This window comes from Pholis gunnellus, assembly GCF_910591455.1.
Source record: "Pholis gunnellus genome assembly, chromosome: 22".
Taxonomy (NCBI): domain Eukaryota; kingdom Metazoa; phylum Chordata; class Actinopteri; order Perciformes; family Pholidae; genus Pholis; species Pholis gunnellus.
In genome coordinates, this window is record NC_136549.1 from 14,399,228 (window position 1) to 14,415,408 (window position 16,181).

The following is a 16,181-nucleotide window of genomic DNA, read 5'->3' on the forward strand; positions in this document are numbered from 1 at the left end:
ACAATCCTCTTCAAATCTGGCTTGTATTCCGTTGTTGCCACTCGAAGCAATTCTTTCACATGTGTGTCAGTCAGAACAGATCGATGCTTTGATTTCACGTGTTTCAGGGTAGAAAACACAGACTCGCAGACGTATGTTGGCCCAAACATTGACAGTATCTTAAGCGCAGCCCGTTTGACATTGGGGTATTTTTTCATTGGCACACTTTTCCAGAACTCAATGGTCCCGTCCCTTAAAGCAGGTTTGAGTTGGTCCTCCTCACAAAGATCGATCATCTCCAACTCAGCCGCATCCTCATCTGTGACTAGCGGGGCTTTCAAACAGTCCGTCTCGGCGTTAAATGGGTCGACGAGGAACGTAATCTGTGGCCGCACATGCGCGTTTGACGAAAATACCGTATTTAACTCAAGCGAAGCGAACACGAACATTAAAAAAACACAAATACAAACTTCGATATGAACGTAAGAGCCGCATGAAACCGGGCAAAGAGCCGCATGCGGCTCGCGAGCCGCAGGTTGGCCACCCCTGTTCTAGACACTCAGAATGTCCTCCTATATCCTAATATATGGCTTAATACTCTACCTCTGATACTACTCAACTATCCAGTTGTCTTTCCAGCACGTCTGCAGGTCGCTCTTCCTGTCTGTGAGCCAAACGCTTTTCTCGTATGCACTAAATGTTGCAGGAAATGTGATCTGCCTCTTGCTTTTTAAAGCTGTAATTATCTTGTGCTGATAAGTATTCATAACCCCGGGCGCAACTCCACTTAGTTCTTAATTTCAAGGGTTCTTAATATGGCTTTTGGTCTTTGCTGATTTACATCCCTGTCAATAGACACAGTGTCACATTTCTTTCAGGAGGAGTTCATTAAAATCCGATGGCAGATAGAGATCATGAATGCAACGAGTGGAGCGCTCAGCTAATTACAAAGTTAAACCCTGGGTCTGGGCACAATTTATGATCTGACTTTAAGTCATTTTATCTTCTCACTCTGGCCTTTAATTAGTTTGCCTTATACTGTAGGTATTTAATGGGATTTATGAGGCAAATCTCCAGAAATCCACCTCCAAAGATAACACTAAACTCTGTAGCAGCGATGCTGATAAAGAGTGCGTATTTTTCAGTCAAGCTGGAAGTTATCACTGATGTGTCACTGTATATAAACTCCTTATTGTAAAATCTTTATGACTATGTGACTTGAAAATGCATACTCACTGCTGACTTTTCCTCTCGTGTCCTCCCTTCTCCTCTCGCAAGGCTGATCCAGGAGGAGAAGGAGTCGACGGAGCTGCGGGCGGAGGAGATTGAGAACCGGGTGGCCAGTGTCAGCCTCGAGGGCCTCAACCTGGCTCGAATGCACCACCACGGAGCCTCCATCACCGCCTCAGCCACCGCCTCCTCCTTGGCCTCCTCCTCCCCTCCCAGCGGACACTCCACCCCCAAACTTGATCCCCGAAGCCCGGCCCGCGATATGGAGCGCATGGGGGTCATGACACTGGTAAACTACACATAGACCACCTCTCCCACTTCAAATACGGCAAATCACGGCTTGCCACAACAATTACATTTGAACAAATCTTTGTAAAATAGATCAGCGGGTCACAGGACTCTGTTAACTGATGCAGGTACTCTCTGGCTGCAATCAACCCCTGAAACTTTAACTATAATTTCCACTTTTAGTTTGACAGCAGGCAGCTCTTCACCACAGACCTGGTGTGTTTGGGGCGTTAATCTTTGGATGAAATCTTCAAACATGTACAAAAGAGCACACTTCAGGCATAGAAGAGCAAGAGTATGGAGAGCTTTGATTAAAAAGCCTTTCTTAGTTCCATGTGTTGTTAATAAAACTATTAACATGAGAACAAAACCTGACCTGAGCAGTGGCATCAAATCTTTAACCCCGGAACACAAAACGTCTCATGCGAGATGAAATTGGTGAAATCTGTGATATCAACCCATTATATATTGTCACCTTTACCATCACATCCAGCGGTATAATTGTTTTTGTAACGCTAGAACACAGTATCAAGATGTGTTATGTCACCGGGTTCAAACTCGTGCAGGCAAGTGGTGTCTGACATGTCGCACTGATGAAATGACTGATGAGCAGCAGCTAGTGTGACATGTGACATGTTTTTCTATGAGGCGGCGAATTGCAAAAACCCACCGTCTGTTTCCTGATTTTAGTCTGTGCTGCTGTGATTGACGGCCAGAAATGTCTTTTTAAGCCATAAGGGATTCGATGTCTTCGCGTCACACGCATTCTATTTGAGTTGTAGTATATGCTAAGTCTGAGTGTCTAGTCTCTGGGATTTAAGATTTATTTTTAGAGAGCGTATCGTATATGGAATATTTCTCACTCCGTTATGTTGATGGCTGTTCAGTGGTAACCATCATTTCTGTATAAAGAAATAAGGAAGCACAGGACCTGAAGGTGAGCCAGCTGTTCAGGCCCGAGTAGCTCTGCATGTTAAGCCGTATAGCTCGAGAAGACATGCATTTTTTAAGGCTTGCTGCATTAAATTTGCGTGCAGAGAAAGCGGTGACAGAAACTTCTCTTCTTGCTCCGTCAGCTGTCATCATGCAACCCAGATGTCAAACCGGATGGCTTTCAGTTTCTCCAAGAATAGACAGTAATATGTTTTACAGCTCAGTTCCTCTCGAACGCTCTTCCACGCTGACCGGAGGCTCAAACACTCCAGATGTGCACATCAAAGAGAGGTTGACACTGATGAAATAGAAACATTCAACTATTCCCCTATAATCCAGCAGAACAAGAGAAGTGTGTCCGTTACATCGAGGCTTTGATTTTCCAATCCCCTCCTCTGTACTGATCTGTGATCTGATGATCTGGTATTGGGTATGATGATAATATGAATGAGCCAATAGTGTTTAATTTATCACCAGAGTGGAGATGTTTGTTGTCCCTGCTTCAACACGTGGATATTGACGATTGGCCTTTTGTCTTTTCTCTGCCCAACAGCCCAGTGATCTGAGGAAACACAGGAGAAAGGTACACACGGTGTAATTGAACGATACGGTTGCTATAGACGCGTGATTTACTCGTCTCCGAGGGTCTAACGTCCCTTTTCTTTGCCCTCGTCTCTCAAGATAGCGGCGGTGGACGAGGACGGCCACGAGGACAAGGCCACCATCAAGTGTGAGACGTCGCCCCCTGCAACGCCGCGCAGCGTCCGAATGACACACACACTGCCCGCCTCCTCGCACAATGACTCACGAGGGTAGGTGTCGGCTGTGCCAAGCATTTCATAAAGACGGGCGTAATCTCGCCGGTGGAGTCGTCTCTCTGTTTACTTCCTGTTGAATGTTTGGACTGCTTCTAATTAGAGCTTTTTGTTTATTTGCCTCTCTATCTTGGATGCATTTCTTTCTTGTAAGATGTTTGCTTGATGTGCTGGTTTTCATGATGGTGTACTCATCTTAGCGCTGTCTGTTTTGAGATGGTTTATTTTCAAAGCTTCCAATTTCGCTGCAATTTTGCCGTGCATAATTTCTGAGCACACTTGAGATAATCTGGGTACTTTTTCAAACTTAACGCAGCAGCAGCAGTTATATTAGATGAGTCTTCAGTTATTGGCGTGGATGAATGAGCTTAACAAGTGCAGTTGGGGGGAAAGCAGCAAATACTTTGAGAATACTGCACAGAAAGAAGGAACAGAGCATAGCAAAGACATAAGTTAAGAGGTGCATTGAGGTATGTAAGAGTGAGCTTCTAGAAACTACCTATTCTCATTATTTATCCAAAGGTTTTCACAAGGTTGCTAATGGAAATCTAAAAAAAAAAACCTGACCTTTTTGGAGAAATAATCTCATGAAACTGAAGTGTACCTGGGAGCTTTACTCGTGTTTTCTGTGCCGGTTTGTGTCGTCAGGATCGTGTCGTCTCTGGAGGCGGAGGCCAGCGCGCTGAGCAGTGTAGCCAGCAGCCAGGACTCCCTCCACAAGCATCCGAAGAAGAAGGGCATCAAATCCTCCATCGGACGGCTTTTTGGCAAGAAAGAGAAGGGCAGGCTGGCACATCTGGCACACAGACATGTCATGTTAGATCCACAAGGTGGGTACTGGAGACATGTTTCAACATTACTGACGCAAGATGATGATGTCTCACTTCAGACTTCGTTTGATACCAACATCCCAAATTTGTGTTGTGTCAGGGTAGGAATGTCTCTTTGGGTTAACACGATGGGGCACTTAAACATCTGAAACTCAGGATGGTATTACTGCTACTAATACTTGTAGTAATACCATGTAATACCATGATTATGCATACTTAGACAGAAACCAGATGCACCTACACTCTTTATGCGTCATATGTATCGTGTCGGTTGTGAACGATCCATTTCAGATTGTGTTCACTGATGAGTCGTGTTCCTCCTCTTCTCTCAGCGACCATGATGGACCCAGACATGGCGGGCCAGGACATGGGGCTGAGCAAGCTGGGAACTCAGGCCGAGAAGGACCGCAGGTTGAAAAAGAAGTAAGCTTTGTCCAAAAGAACCAACACTAAGTTCGCCAAAGCAGACGTCCAAGTAGTCCCTTAGTAGGGTCTTCCCACACAGCCTGCAGTGTCCATGTTATGTCTGCGTGGACAAATGACCTTATTAAGGTCATATTTAAGTGAAACATTGTGTGTGGAAGTCTTCTAGCTTTATGTTTTTAGACCTTTCACGGCTACATTACAGCATATAGTCCATTCTGACCTTTGACACACAGGCAGGCTATTACCTCCTGTGTTTTACCTCCAGCCCTCTCCCTCTATGAAAGCACGGGGCTGCACTGTATGCAATGCCATAACATCCCACACTGAGAGCGGGATCGATTTTAAAAGCAGAAGCTGGATCAGCATCCGGGGCGCAGAGCTCAGCCTCACTGTATTCAGACACAGAGCCAAAGTCAGACTATTGATCCAGGCGGAAAACCCAATTAATCTCACAAAGCTACTTTGTCAATTTGGAAGCTATAGATGGCTTTCCCAACACACCACCCATAGATTACACTCTCGGTCAGATCGGGTTTGTTCTGCCCTGAAGGAAAAGAGGGGGACCCCCCCCCCCCCCCCCCCTGGCAAATCAAATCTTTCAGCAGAATGAATGAGTGTGTGTGTGTGTGTGCGAGCGTGCATTTGCCATGCCCCAGTGCCAAATGATGGATGTCATTTGCTCGAAGTGCACATCGAGTTGTCATGACCAATAACTTTGCCTCCCATGTAGTCAATAGAGAGTGTCGTTTGTTGTACGTTGACAAATGTGTTGTTTTTCTTCCACTGCACTGACTTCTTCATAGCGGTGTCCGGGATTTTAAGGCCACACCACCACCACCTTGCATCTTGGCGCCTCCTCCACACTGCATGCCATTCTGAGCTGCCTGCACTATTTCCATTTCAGCATCTTGATCGATCAATACCGCCGTGGTTCTCATTGTCGGTGTGCAGTTTTTCCCCCCTGTTCTCCTTTTGTTTTCCTCAAGACGTTAACGCCAAGTATCTGAATGTAACTGAGCATCTGAATGTGAGGCCATGGAGGGTGGTCCTGCTGTGTTTCAGTGCATTTCTCATTCCCTCTGCTGCACGAGATGTGGTCAGGACTGCATTGTAGAAGATGACTTTTATTTTTTATTTTTTTTGACTGGTCTACAGATGCTCCTGTAAACGAATGTCCTCCATTGTGAGATATATATGTGTGTGTGTGTGTGTGTGTGTGTGTGTGTGAGAGAGCGCACGTGTTTCTGTTTAGAGCCGTACCCTTAACTGCCTATTAAGTCATTAACATTTGTGTACTTTTGTCTCCCCGTCGCTCTCTCTCTCTCTCTCTCTTCTCTCTCTCCCTTCTTTGCTCTCTGGTTCTCTCCTCTCTTACCCTTCCTCTCCCTCTCATCATCCTCTGACTCTAACAAAGCGGGTAAGTTGTGAGGATGTATAACTGACCTCCTGGATATGACCATTGTCTCAGCCATTTTGCCCTGTCTTGCCATCTCTCCTGTCTGTCCTCCATGCGTCCTCTCCCGAAAAGACCAGTGCCAAAGCTGACGTCTCTTATCTATCTACACGTGTCTTCTCTATCCCTCATGGCTGTTAACGACGCCATTGCGCTCTCTCTTTCTTTTTATTTTCATTTACCATCTGAAGACGTTTCTTCCCCCCTTTTTACAGTTCAATGGCAGCTGCATCCCTGGCTGGACAGAGAATGTGCCGCCGCTAAAACTGGGGCCCAATTTTCAAACCTGGAATGTCTTCCTCTCCTTATATGTGTCTCTCTCGCTCTCTCTCTCTCTCTCTCTCTCTCTCTCTCTCTCTCTCTGTGTGAAATAACCAGCTGTAATATCTGGTTATGGGAAATGTTCTTTTTGTTTGTATGATTTGTCATAACTGTTTCCTTACTTCCCTTTCCCCAGCTATGTTCAGTGGCTGTACTTCTCCATGCATTAGACCTGACCTGAACATAACAAAATAAAACATGCGCTATCTCTCCATGTGCTGGATAGATGAGACAGTGATTGTACCTGGTTGTGTTTGGACGAACACATTCCCCCCCCCCCCCCCCCCCCCCCCCCCGTCACCTGTAGGCTTGTGTACCATGTATGCTGTGTTTGAGTGCCCTTTCACTGTACTGAGGCCTTCAACGCTCAGAGTGCTACATGTCTCATGTTTGTTACTAAGCAAAACTCTTTTCCATTTGTCAAGTTCTTTTGACAACACACTCAGGGAAAGCGTTGTTGATTCCGAGTTTCTGTCATGAAATGTGTTCCCCAAATAGAATAAGAACGGCGTTGTTTGTGGCGTGTGGGTGTGTGAGTACGAGTGTGTGTGTCTCGGTGTGTCCTCCACTGTTTGTCGGGCATTTTTGTAAGTTCTCCATGTCTGGCCGAGTGTGGGAGGATTTCGGCACAACGCAGATAGCTCTGTGCTCCATGCAAAGCCCTGAATACACACCTGCTCTCTCTCTCGAATTCACATCGCTCTGAGTGAGGCATAACAAAACACCACTCAGCCCTCTTAGGTTTCACTTTCAACACCTGCTCAACAACAACAACATAAAAAAACATGGAGCGCAGCCCAGACAATGTGATGAAAAAGCTACTTTTAAAAAAAAATACCCCGCTGCATGATTTAAACACTGCATCTACAAAAGTGTCTTGTGTGAGAACAATCCCTCTCAGCAGAATAGATTCTGAACTGGGATCAGTTGGACATTTGTGCTTAGATGAGCAGCGTAGTAGCTCGCTGCCTCCCAGCTGGATCAGTGTGCTGTTGTATTTGACCTCCATATCAGTATTGCAGCAATATTGTAGAGTTGATTATTGGGGCTTTTACTAAATATTCACACAATGCTAATAATAATCTGCTTAATCTCCACTAAGGTGGATATAGTGACTAACTGGCTTCAGGCAATAATAGAACAGTTTGGTAAGTTCAGAAATCTGCATAAATTTATTGTAATGCAGCCTTCAAAACCAGGAAAACGGCAACACTTGTGCCATATTACAATCTCTAGTCTCGTTATCGATATAATATCAATATATTAACCAGCCCTGTATAGTACCTCCACCAAGGATGTACAATCCTCCAAATGTGTTATTTTAATCAGATATTTACACAATATCGTTAAGGAATAATAGGGCTCGAGTGAGAATTTATTATGCAAAACGTGTGAGTCGGATTGATCATCGAGTTACAGGTATTTAAATGAGTTCTTGATTTCCCTACCATGAGACCTACAGGGTTAAAACATGTTGGCACACAGGGCTGGTCCTGGTTTCTACTAGCAGTGAATTTAAGAAGATGAATCTGTAGGCGTACGACGAGGAGAATGTTAACGTCAGGATCGGGGATGGATGTAGTGAGTGAATCCCCTCTTGAGTTCAGGAATATAAAGCCTGTGTGCGTGTTTGAGTGTAGCTACAGTTGTGCGCTTGTCGGCGCCGCTCTCTGGCAGCACAGAGATGAATGATAAAACACGGCCTTTTACAACACAGAGATAAAAATGTGTTTGAGTACTCTCCTCTCATGTATTATACACACACACACACACACACACACACACGATGCTGTTCACACACACAGACGCGACGCTGCGACTGCAGGGATTTGTGGAAAGCAGTGTGCAGGAGTGAGCATGTGAGAGAGCTTATTACGGGTGTGGTGTTGTATCGGACGGGAGACCAATGTGTGTTTGTTATGATGTGCAAGTACATGTGTTCATACAAGGTCTCCTCTGTCCCCGCCCTCAGACACGAGCTGTTGGAGGAGGCCAGGAGAAAGGGTCTACCTTTCGCCCAATGGGACGGTCCCACCGTCGTAGCCTGGCTGGAGGTAAGAAGGCACTGTGCCAAGAAGACTTTAAAGTCTGTTGATCTCCAACAGGTGATTTTCCATTGCACATGAACTTACCTGCAAGGTATTAAAGATGCATGTAAAGACCGAAGAGCATTACTTCTGCTCAGAAGCTTCCTGTTGACTTGTCCTACATGAACCCCACAGTTTACCATGTCTTTAAATAAGGTGCAGAATACTCAGAATTCAGAGTAAATAAGGTCCCGTTTACCTTAATGTTTACCATGCATGCAGGTCACTGTAACACATCTTTGACTTAATTAAATAAGCCATTTAATATATAATAAACCAAAACAATACCTTTTCAAATGTATGATGAATCACTTGTCTTGTATTGTTGGACTAACTGAACACAAGCTGTAGAAACACTACTGCCCCCTGGTGTTCAGTGGATGTATAGCCGTTCATGACTCCACCAGGCCAGACCTCAATGTTCCAGTTATTAATAGTCTGCTGATAGTTATTGAGAAAAAGGCCTTGAAGAGGCAAGATTGAAAATCATGTGAAGCATGTTGACAATCAAGGGACTAAACTGAAACTCAAAAAAGTATTTTTTAATATTTTGGTGGAATAAAAACACAAATATAGTTAAATAAACCAAATCATGTCCGTGGTGGTTTAAGATGGACAACTAGATATTTAGAGGGAAAGAGCTACTTCTACTTTCAATCCAAACTCAACATCCTTTGTCTCCTCTCCTCCTCTCCTCTCCTCTCCTCGTGGCAAAGCTGTGGTTGGGGATGCCGGCCTGGTACGTGGCGGCGTGCCGCGCCAACGTGAAGAGCGGAGCCATCATGTCGGCCCTATCCGACACCGAGATCCAGAGGGAGATCGGTATCAGCAACCCTCTGCACCGCCTCAAACTCCGCCTGGCCATCCAGGAGATGGTCTCCCTCACAAGCCCCTCTGCACCGCCCACCTCCAGAACCGTGAGTTGTACAGAGAAAATGGGAAACTTGGACGCAGGCCGGGAGTTCAGTTGTACGAGCATTTGTTGAGCTAATCAAGAGGAAGAAGTGATTGTGAGTAAATGGAAGAGAAGGAACCAGGAAGTTTAGAAACTACACCTGTTTCTTGCTGAAAAGGAGATAAGATCAGAGACACTTTAACATCTGTTTTAATATGAAGCTGGGATAACCTGCAGCCTGTTAGCTTAGCACAACGACTGGAGACGGGGAAACATCCGAATACAACCACCACAAAAACTCATCAAATAAAACCAATTTGTGATTTTATGGTTATGAACATGTTAAATATTTAAAAGTGCTGGTAGGCAGATGTTATACCATTGGGAGCCAGACTAGCTGTTTCTAGTCTTTATGCTACACCAAGCTAACAGGCTGCTCGTTCCAGCTTCACATTGAACAGTAACATTAATCTTCTCATACGAGCATAGATGAGCAAGAGCACTAACACTCCTCTCACTCCTGTCCTGTTTAACATCACTTCATTCTGCTAATATTAGCCTGAATCACTTCTTTAAAAATAATGTCCGCCTCCAGATCAGCTCTCACAAATGTTTGTATAACTGATTGTCCTCTCTCTGCTTTCATGCACAACGCCTCCACACGTGAGCGACACAGTAAAACGATTAACCAGCACATTTTACATCCTGCAGTCTCCGTGATAAGTGAGTGAGTATTACGGCGGGAGTCAGTGATGTGCCCCGTTTGGAGAACATTGCTCCGGTGTGTCCTGTGATTTAGCTCTCCAGTTATTCCACACCACAGTCGCTCTCATTGCTCCCTGTTGTCTCCGAGGACCGTGCTGCTCCTTAAAGATAGCGACGCTTTGCACCGCAGAGCGAGGACTAATACGCTTTATATACTAAAGGTACACGTGCACGAACAATGCAGGCCATACATCATGCCGACATGAGAAGGTGGGCGCTGTTACACAAACCCAGCTGAGGATATTCATTAAAGTTTGTGTTTGTAGTCTCCACACAGTGCTATCTATGCATGCAGTAGCCATAACTCATGAGCTCTTGCACTTTTTCTGTCTTCTCCCATCGTAGAATAACACCAGTGGTCCTCTTTTTATTTCCCCCTTTACCTCACCCTCTCATCCACCACTTAGCACAACTTCCACGCCTCATAAAAACCGCCACGCGTCCGATCACAACCCTCCCCCCCCCCCCAAAAGCTTTGACGCATTTAAAACCACCCACATTTAACACGGGGGGGTTATTTGACCTTGTGAATGTGGTTTGGCGTGTATGTCGAGCAGACAATTGAGGGAGGTAAAATGAAGTGCTCCATCGTTGGGAGTCATGTGCCTCGCTGTGAATGCAGAACTAATGTTGCTACAATGGCTCAGAATAAAGGGTCGATTCACACAAATCACAAAAAAAAGTTAGTTGTGGTATTTTTGGAGCTATATTTGCTGAGATTTCTGCCTCCACCCCGTTGGAAATAAGTGCACTGTTTTGATTGGAACTACTTTCTACCAAAGAAATAGTCCCCATTGACTAATCCCCGCAGGTTAGATAACACCTGAGAGAAGTGTCTGTCCTGTGGTTTGAGTGAACTGACCCTTTACTGGTAGACTATAGATGCAGAGGGAGGAGTAATGTGATGTTTGTGTCTCTTGTCGGTGTCTATGGTACTAATTTATTTGTTCTCCTTGTCGTGCATGGCAGCCGTCTGTTATTTGTACTGTGTGCCTAAACCGGGACGTCCTGTGCTGTACCGTGTTGTGTCTTTGTCCTCTTCGTTTGCCCTTTCACCCCTGGGCGGGTTTGGGGGCCAGTTCATGATCTGACTGTGATGCTATAACACTATTGGCTTACAGTGGTGCTGCTCTTCTTCTTTAACACTGCTTGCCCCTCCTACTGGACCTCTACTACCAACCCTGCTGCTCCTGCTGCTGCTGCTCCTCTGTCTCTCGGGCTCCGCCCCTTGTAGGCGTCAGGCAATGTATGGTTGACCCATGAGGAGATGGAGACCATGGCGGCCCCTTCCAAAACGGTCAGTCCCCTTGTGTCCTTCGCCGTCGCCCTCTTCCTCTCTCCGTCAGTCATGTGCGTCTGGGTGTGTGAGCGGCTATCCGAGGTGGTTGAATGTAGAGAGACCTGGTTGGTGACTGATGGAGGGAGGCATGCTTTGTTGCTGATGATGGCTCAGTGAAGGTGCTGGAGTTTGTTCATGAATCATCACATGCTACACTGCTTATTTCTCGTAAAACACCACCCAAAACTCACAACACACCAGATCTCTACAGGTTACTTAACAGCATTTAGCTTCTGCAGGTCTGAACGTCGGTGAGTCTGAGAACTCTAGAGATCTGGTGTGCCGTGTTTGAACTTCTACGTCGTTGTGAAGCTATTTCAAGCTGTGGTCGAAGTAGATGTTTCATTATGTACATTGTGATCATTGCATTTTAATTAGTAAAATCATGTCACGCTGCAGCTGCAGGATTTGTTACAGAGCGATCAAATCACAGTGGATCTTCATTTCCTGTCATAAGTCAACTTTTTTTTCTTTTCCTTGTTTCAATCAGAAGTCAGACTCTGAGGAGGGCAGCTGGGCACAGGTAAGGTTCAATCTCACAGCACATATGAGCATGTATCCAGTTAAAGCATCGGTGTGCTGACTCGAGTCGTTTGCATCAGACCCTAGCTTATGGCGACATGAACCATGAGTGGATAGGGAACGAGTGGCTGCCCAGTCTAGGACTACCTCAGTACCGCAGCTACTTCATGGAGTGCCTGGTGGACGCACGCATGCTGGACCACCTCACCAAGAAGGACCTGAGGGTGCACCTCAAAATGGTGGACAGCTTCCACAGGTACTGGACTGACCTCACCTGCGTCGTCGATCGCCAGCGGAGAGAATCAGTCGTAGATTTCACAGATATATGTCAAATATTTAGATGGAGGAACAGTTTCCGTAACTCTTTCTGTCACATGACGATGTAAATGTGTTATTTTTCTAACCCCAGAACAAGTTTACAGTATGGCATCATGGGTCTGAAGAAGCTCAACTATGACAGGAAGGAACTGGAGAGACGCAGGGAGCACAGTCAGCACGAAATGAGAGGCAAGTGCACCAAAATAACCCAAAATAAAACATGTTAACAAACCAAAACCAGATGCTACAAATGAATAGAAAGGGATGAAGCTTTAAGGTGAGATTTCTGTCCCTGTGTGTGTGTGTGTGTGTGTGTGTGTGTGTGTGTGTGTGTGTGTGTGCGCGCAGACGTTCTGGTGTGGAGTAATGAGCGGGTCATCCGCTGGGTGCAGAGCATAGGCCTGCGGGACTACGCCAACATCCTGCTAGAGAGCGGCGTGCACGGAGCTCTGGTCGCCTTGGATGACAACTTTGACTACAGCAGTCTGGCGCTGCTCCTCCAGATCCCCAACCAAAACACTCAGGTACCCCAGCTCCACCAAAACACTCAGGTACCCCAGCTCCACCAAAACACTCAGGTACCCCAGCTCCACCAAAACACTCAGGTACCCCGGCTCCACCAAAACACTCAGACATTCATGTTTTATATGGCAGAGTTGAGCCAAATTTAAAGGCGCTGAATATGGAAAAAAAATCAGCGTCGGTCCAAACGTAGAGGCATGATGGTGTCAGCCTTCAGAGAGCTGGTCCAACCTAAATCAGAACATGCAGATTCGCCAACTGTCACTCTGGCAGGCTGCCCTGTGAATGTTCACTGCTCATCTCATCTATAAAAGGTAAAAATGGGATATGCAGCGCAAAATGACGTAACGCGTCAGCTGCCATTCTGCTAAAAATAGCCGGCTTTGTGGAAATCATGATGTGTTTTTGTTTTTCTGTCCTTCAGGCACGTCAGATTCTGGAGCGAGAGTACAATAACATGCTGGCGCTGGGCACCGACAGGAGACTGGACGAGGTGAGCTCAGCTATTATCCGTGAATGTCACCATATTAATGTCCCCACAAACAAAGCTTATCAGTCATTTCAGACCCCGAGCAACAATATTACACTCTTACCGACCCTATTTATATTCAAGATTGTTCAACATAATTTATTAGCTCGCATTGCCAAGTGGTAGATCATTTCTAAAGATCTTTAATTATGGTTTCTGTTTGTCTGTAAATCAGACCAGTTAAATGACGCTGCCACAGCATTGCTGCACTGAAAGCATAAACTATGTATTTAACTGATTTTCTTTTTTTAGACCATTAGCTATTATTACTGACTGCATATTCAAGTTTGAGCCTAAAACGTGTGAATGATGTTTGTCTCTCCATCAGTGTGACGACAAAGACTTCCGGGGCCCGTCGTGGAGGAGGCAGTTCCCGCCTCGAGACGTTCACGGTATATGTATGATGCCCGGATCGGCAGAGACGCTCCCTGCCGGATTCCGTCTCACCACCACGTCTGGTCACTCCCGAAGGTTGCCACCTGAAGGTAAGTCCCCGTCTCTGCACCGTCAGCCATCCACCGGTAGATTTGGTTGGTTCAGTAATACTTGTTGCCGTTGTTCTTGGTGTTACTTTGTTTAGTGCATGAAATGTGTTTTTAAGGCGGATATTTTTCAAAAGGCAGCTGCAGAGCAACGGTTGCACTGGTAGATGAAAGCAGCACACCTGAGCGCAGGAGTTGCTGCTCCCTGCTGTGTTGTGACCATGTCTCTTGTTCTCTCCGACTCTGTGACGGCTGCTCTGCAGTCCTCTATGAGGCGCTGGACGACAGTCCTGACGACATGTATTTGGATTGGTTTCAAGGTCAGCTATGTCCCCACTGAGGGTTCTGGGCTTGTTGGCCCTGCGTGTCTTATTATTCTACATACACTCCCTCTTCACCACTGTCCGGCTGTACCTCTCCTTTTCTTTGTGGTCTCTCACCCTCGCCTCTCTCTCTCTTTTTCTTCTTCTTCTCTTGAATCTCTGATATCCGACTCCAGGGGTTTTGTAAAGCTGCATAATAGCCTCGTTTAGTCCCCCTGGTTGTAAAAGCTAGGGCGTCAAGTTATGGGTTAAGACCCATGCTTGCTGGTGTAACCCTTTGAAGTTACAGTAATTAAGCGGCAAAAACAAAAAGGTGTCTGGAGCGAGCGGCGCTATGTAAGTTGGCCTGAATCAGGAGGTTTACATAGGGAGCAGTATGTCCTCGATGTCTCAAGAACTCAAACTGACAGTTTGTGTCATTCCTCATCCCTCTGCTGTTAAACGAGAACACCGGCTGGAATGGGCTTTTCACTAAAGGATCACTCCGGGTTATTACTACTTGGTTCTTGCTTTTTGTAGTTTTGGGGCCATCGTTTCAATAACAATGCGCTCAAAGTAATCGTCCAGATCTGGGAACACAATCAAGTTTGTAAACTATTTAATTTAAGCAAAAGTTTGTACACGTTTAAACTCATGATTATGAAAACTGAATGTCGGGATCAGAATCATGAGGGTTGGAAACAGTCTCAATGAAAGGCAAGAGTGAAGCTCAAAGATCCAAGTTGTAATGAACTGAAAATGATCGTTTAAAGGGATGCAGAGAGTATTAGCAACTGTGTCTTCACACATTGCGATACGTGGAATGTAAATCATCCCGCTGCTCTGATTGTGGCCCGTGTTCTCCTCTTAACGAGGTGTTCCCAGTGACACTGAAACAGTCCTGTGGTCCTCTTGTCTCCCTGCTCTGTGACGTCCTCGACACACTCAAACCTTTGAGTGTGTGACACATGGCTGTCCTCTCTTCTGAGGGGGACACTAACCTCTGTTGTGAGAGAGAGAAGTGTTTTGCTTGTGATCCGTTGAGGACGTCTGATCTTTGTGGCACATGTTTAGGGCGTGGAGGAATGTTTCATCCTCAGTCTGGATGAGGAGGAGCTTTTAGTATTTCGACTTAACGGTTTGTCTCTTTCGCTGTCTCCACGTACAGTCGGACCCTCTGCAGTGCAGCGGCTGGACAGCTCCACGGTGAGAACCTACTCCTGCTGATTGGAGGAAGAGGGGAACCTTAAACTGTACGCTGTATGTAACACAACACTTCGCTCAATACACCGCTTTCTTCAGACGTGCTTAAAGCAGACGCTTTTTCTTTTTTTTTGGGGGGGCTTGGCGAGTCCGTGCAGTGTTTTTGCCAAGAAGCTGTGACTAAGGTGGTAGGAGACGGCAGGGAGCCACCTCATCGTACTGATGCCGCCTCTTTAATGTCCGTCCAAAAAACAGTCAGATTTGGTCCAAGCTTTAGAAATCTGCTTCAAATGAATAAGTTCAGTGTCTTACACACAGTTTATAATAAAAATGACAACCTGATGCAAGAAGAGAACCCTCAACCCTGCTTCAGATGCATTGTTTAGCATGTGAAGCCCAGGTGGACACTCATTCACTACTTCCTATAGAACAGTTATAGTTTACTCTAGAGAGGGGAGTAAATAGAAATGTTGTGTCATAACTGACAGGTGTGAATTACGACTGTTTCACACTGGATAATGGAATTGTTTTAGACGTTCTATACCATGACTTTGCATCACTTTTTGCGACACGCTTCACAATGATTTCTAAGGCTTTCATCAGCTTATTTGTACAATAGTTCAGTGAGAGCAAAAGGTTGTATTCTATTTTATTTTTCTTCCACTGCTGCAAGATGTCACAACCACAAATGATTGCAGCAACTTTCTTAATTTCTGCCTCGACTTTTTTTTTTTTTAAATACGGTTATTAAAAACTTTCAAACGGTTTGTATTTAAAGATCACAGTTCCTAACGGTTGTAACGTACACCCACCTCATCAACGTCACCGTACCTCATTGAAAACTACTCGTTCTGCTTCCCTTCAGGTACAGTTCTGAACAACTAGTGGAGCTGCTGGACAGGCCAACCTGCCCGAGGAACAAACCATTCTGATGACACGCAC

The 16,181-nt window shown here is 45.7% G+C and overlaps 1 protein-coding gene across 2 annotated transcripts in view; it reads left to right on the forward strand.

Annotated features, from left to right (window-relative positions):
* Window positions 1-15,263, forward strand: part of ppfia2 (PTPRF interacting protein alpha 2) — a gene marked incomplete at both ends in the record, with an annotated part of 135,661 nt that extends 120,398 nt beyond the window's left edge. For both annotated transcript variants that reach the window (XM_079183916.1, XM_079183917.1), the window contains 16 exons: window positions 1,258-1,498; window positions 2,984-3,013; window positions 3,112-3,242; window positions 3,894-4,075; window positions 4,408-4,498; window positions 8,248-8,329; window positions 9,079-9,279; window positions 11,257-11,319; window positions 11,852-11,884; window positions 11,964-12,139; window positions 12,293-12,390; window positions 12,550-12,725; window positions 13,148-13,216; window positions 13,581-13,737; window positions 13,998-14,054; window positions 15,205-15,263. In XM_079183916.1, coding sequence (XP_079040042.1) covers window positions 1,258-1,498; window positions 2,984-3,013; window positions 3,112-3,242; window positions 3,894-4,075; window positions 4,408-4,498; window positions 8,248-8,329; window positions 9,079-9,279; window positions 11,257-11,319; window positions 11,852-11,884; window positions 11,964-12,139; window positions 12,293-12,390; window positions 12,550-12,725; window positions 13,148-13,216; window positions 13,581-13,737; window positions 13,998-14,054; window positions 15,205-15,263 — 1,846 coding nt within the window. The remainder of the gene's footprint in view (window positions 1-1,257; window positions 1,499-2,983; window positions 3,014-3,111; window positions 3,243-3,893; window positions 4,076-4,407; window positions 4,499-8,247; window positions 8,330-9,078; window positions 9,280-11,256; window positions 11,320-11,851; window positions 11,885-11,963; window positions 12,140-12,292; window positions 12,391-12,549; window positions 12,726-13,147; window positions 13,217-13,580; window positions 13,738-13,997; window positions 14,055-15,204) is intronic.
* Window positions 15,264-16,181: the final 918 nt, after the last annotated feature.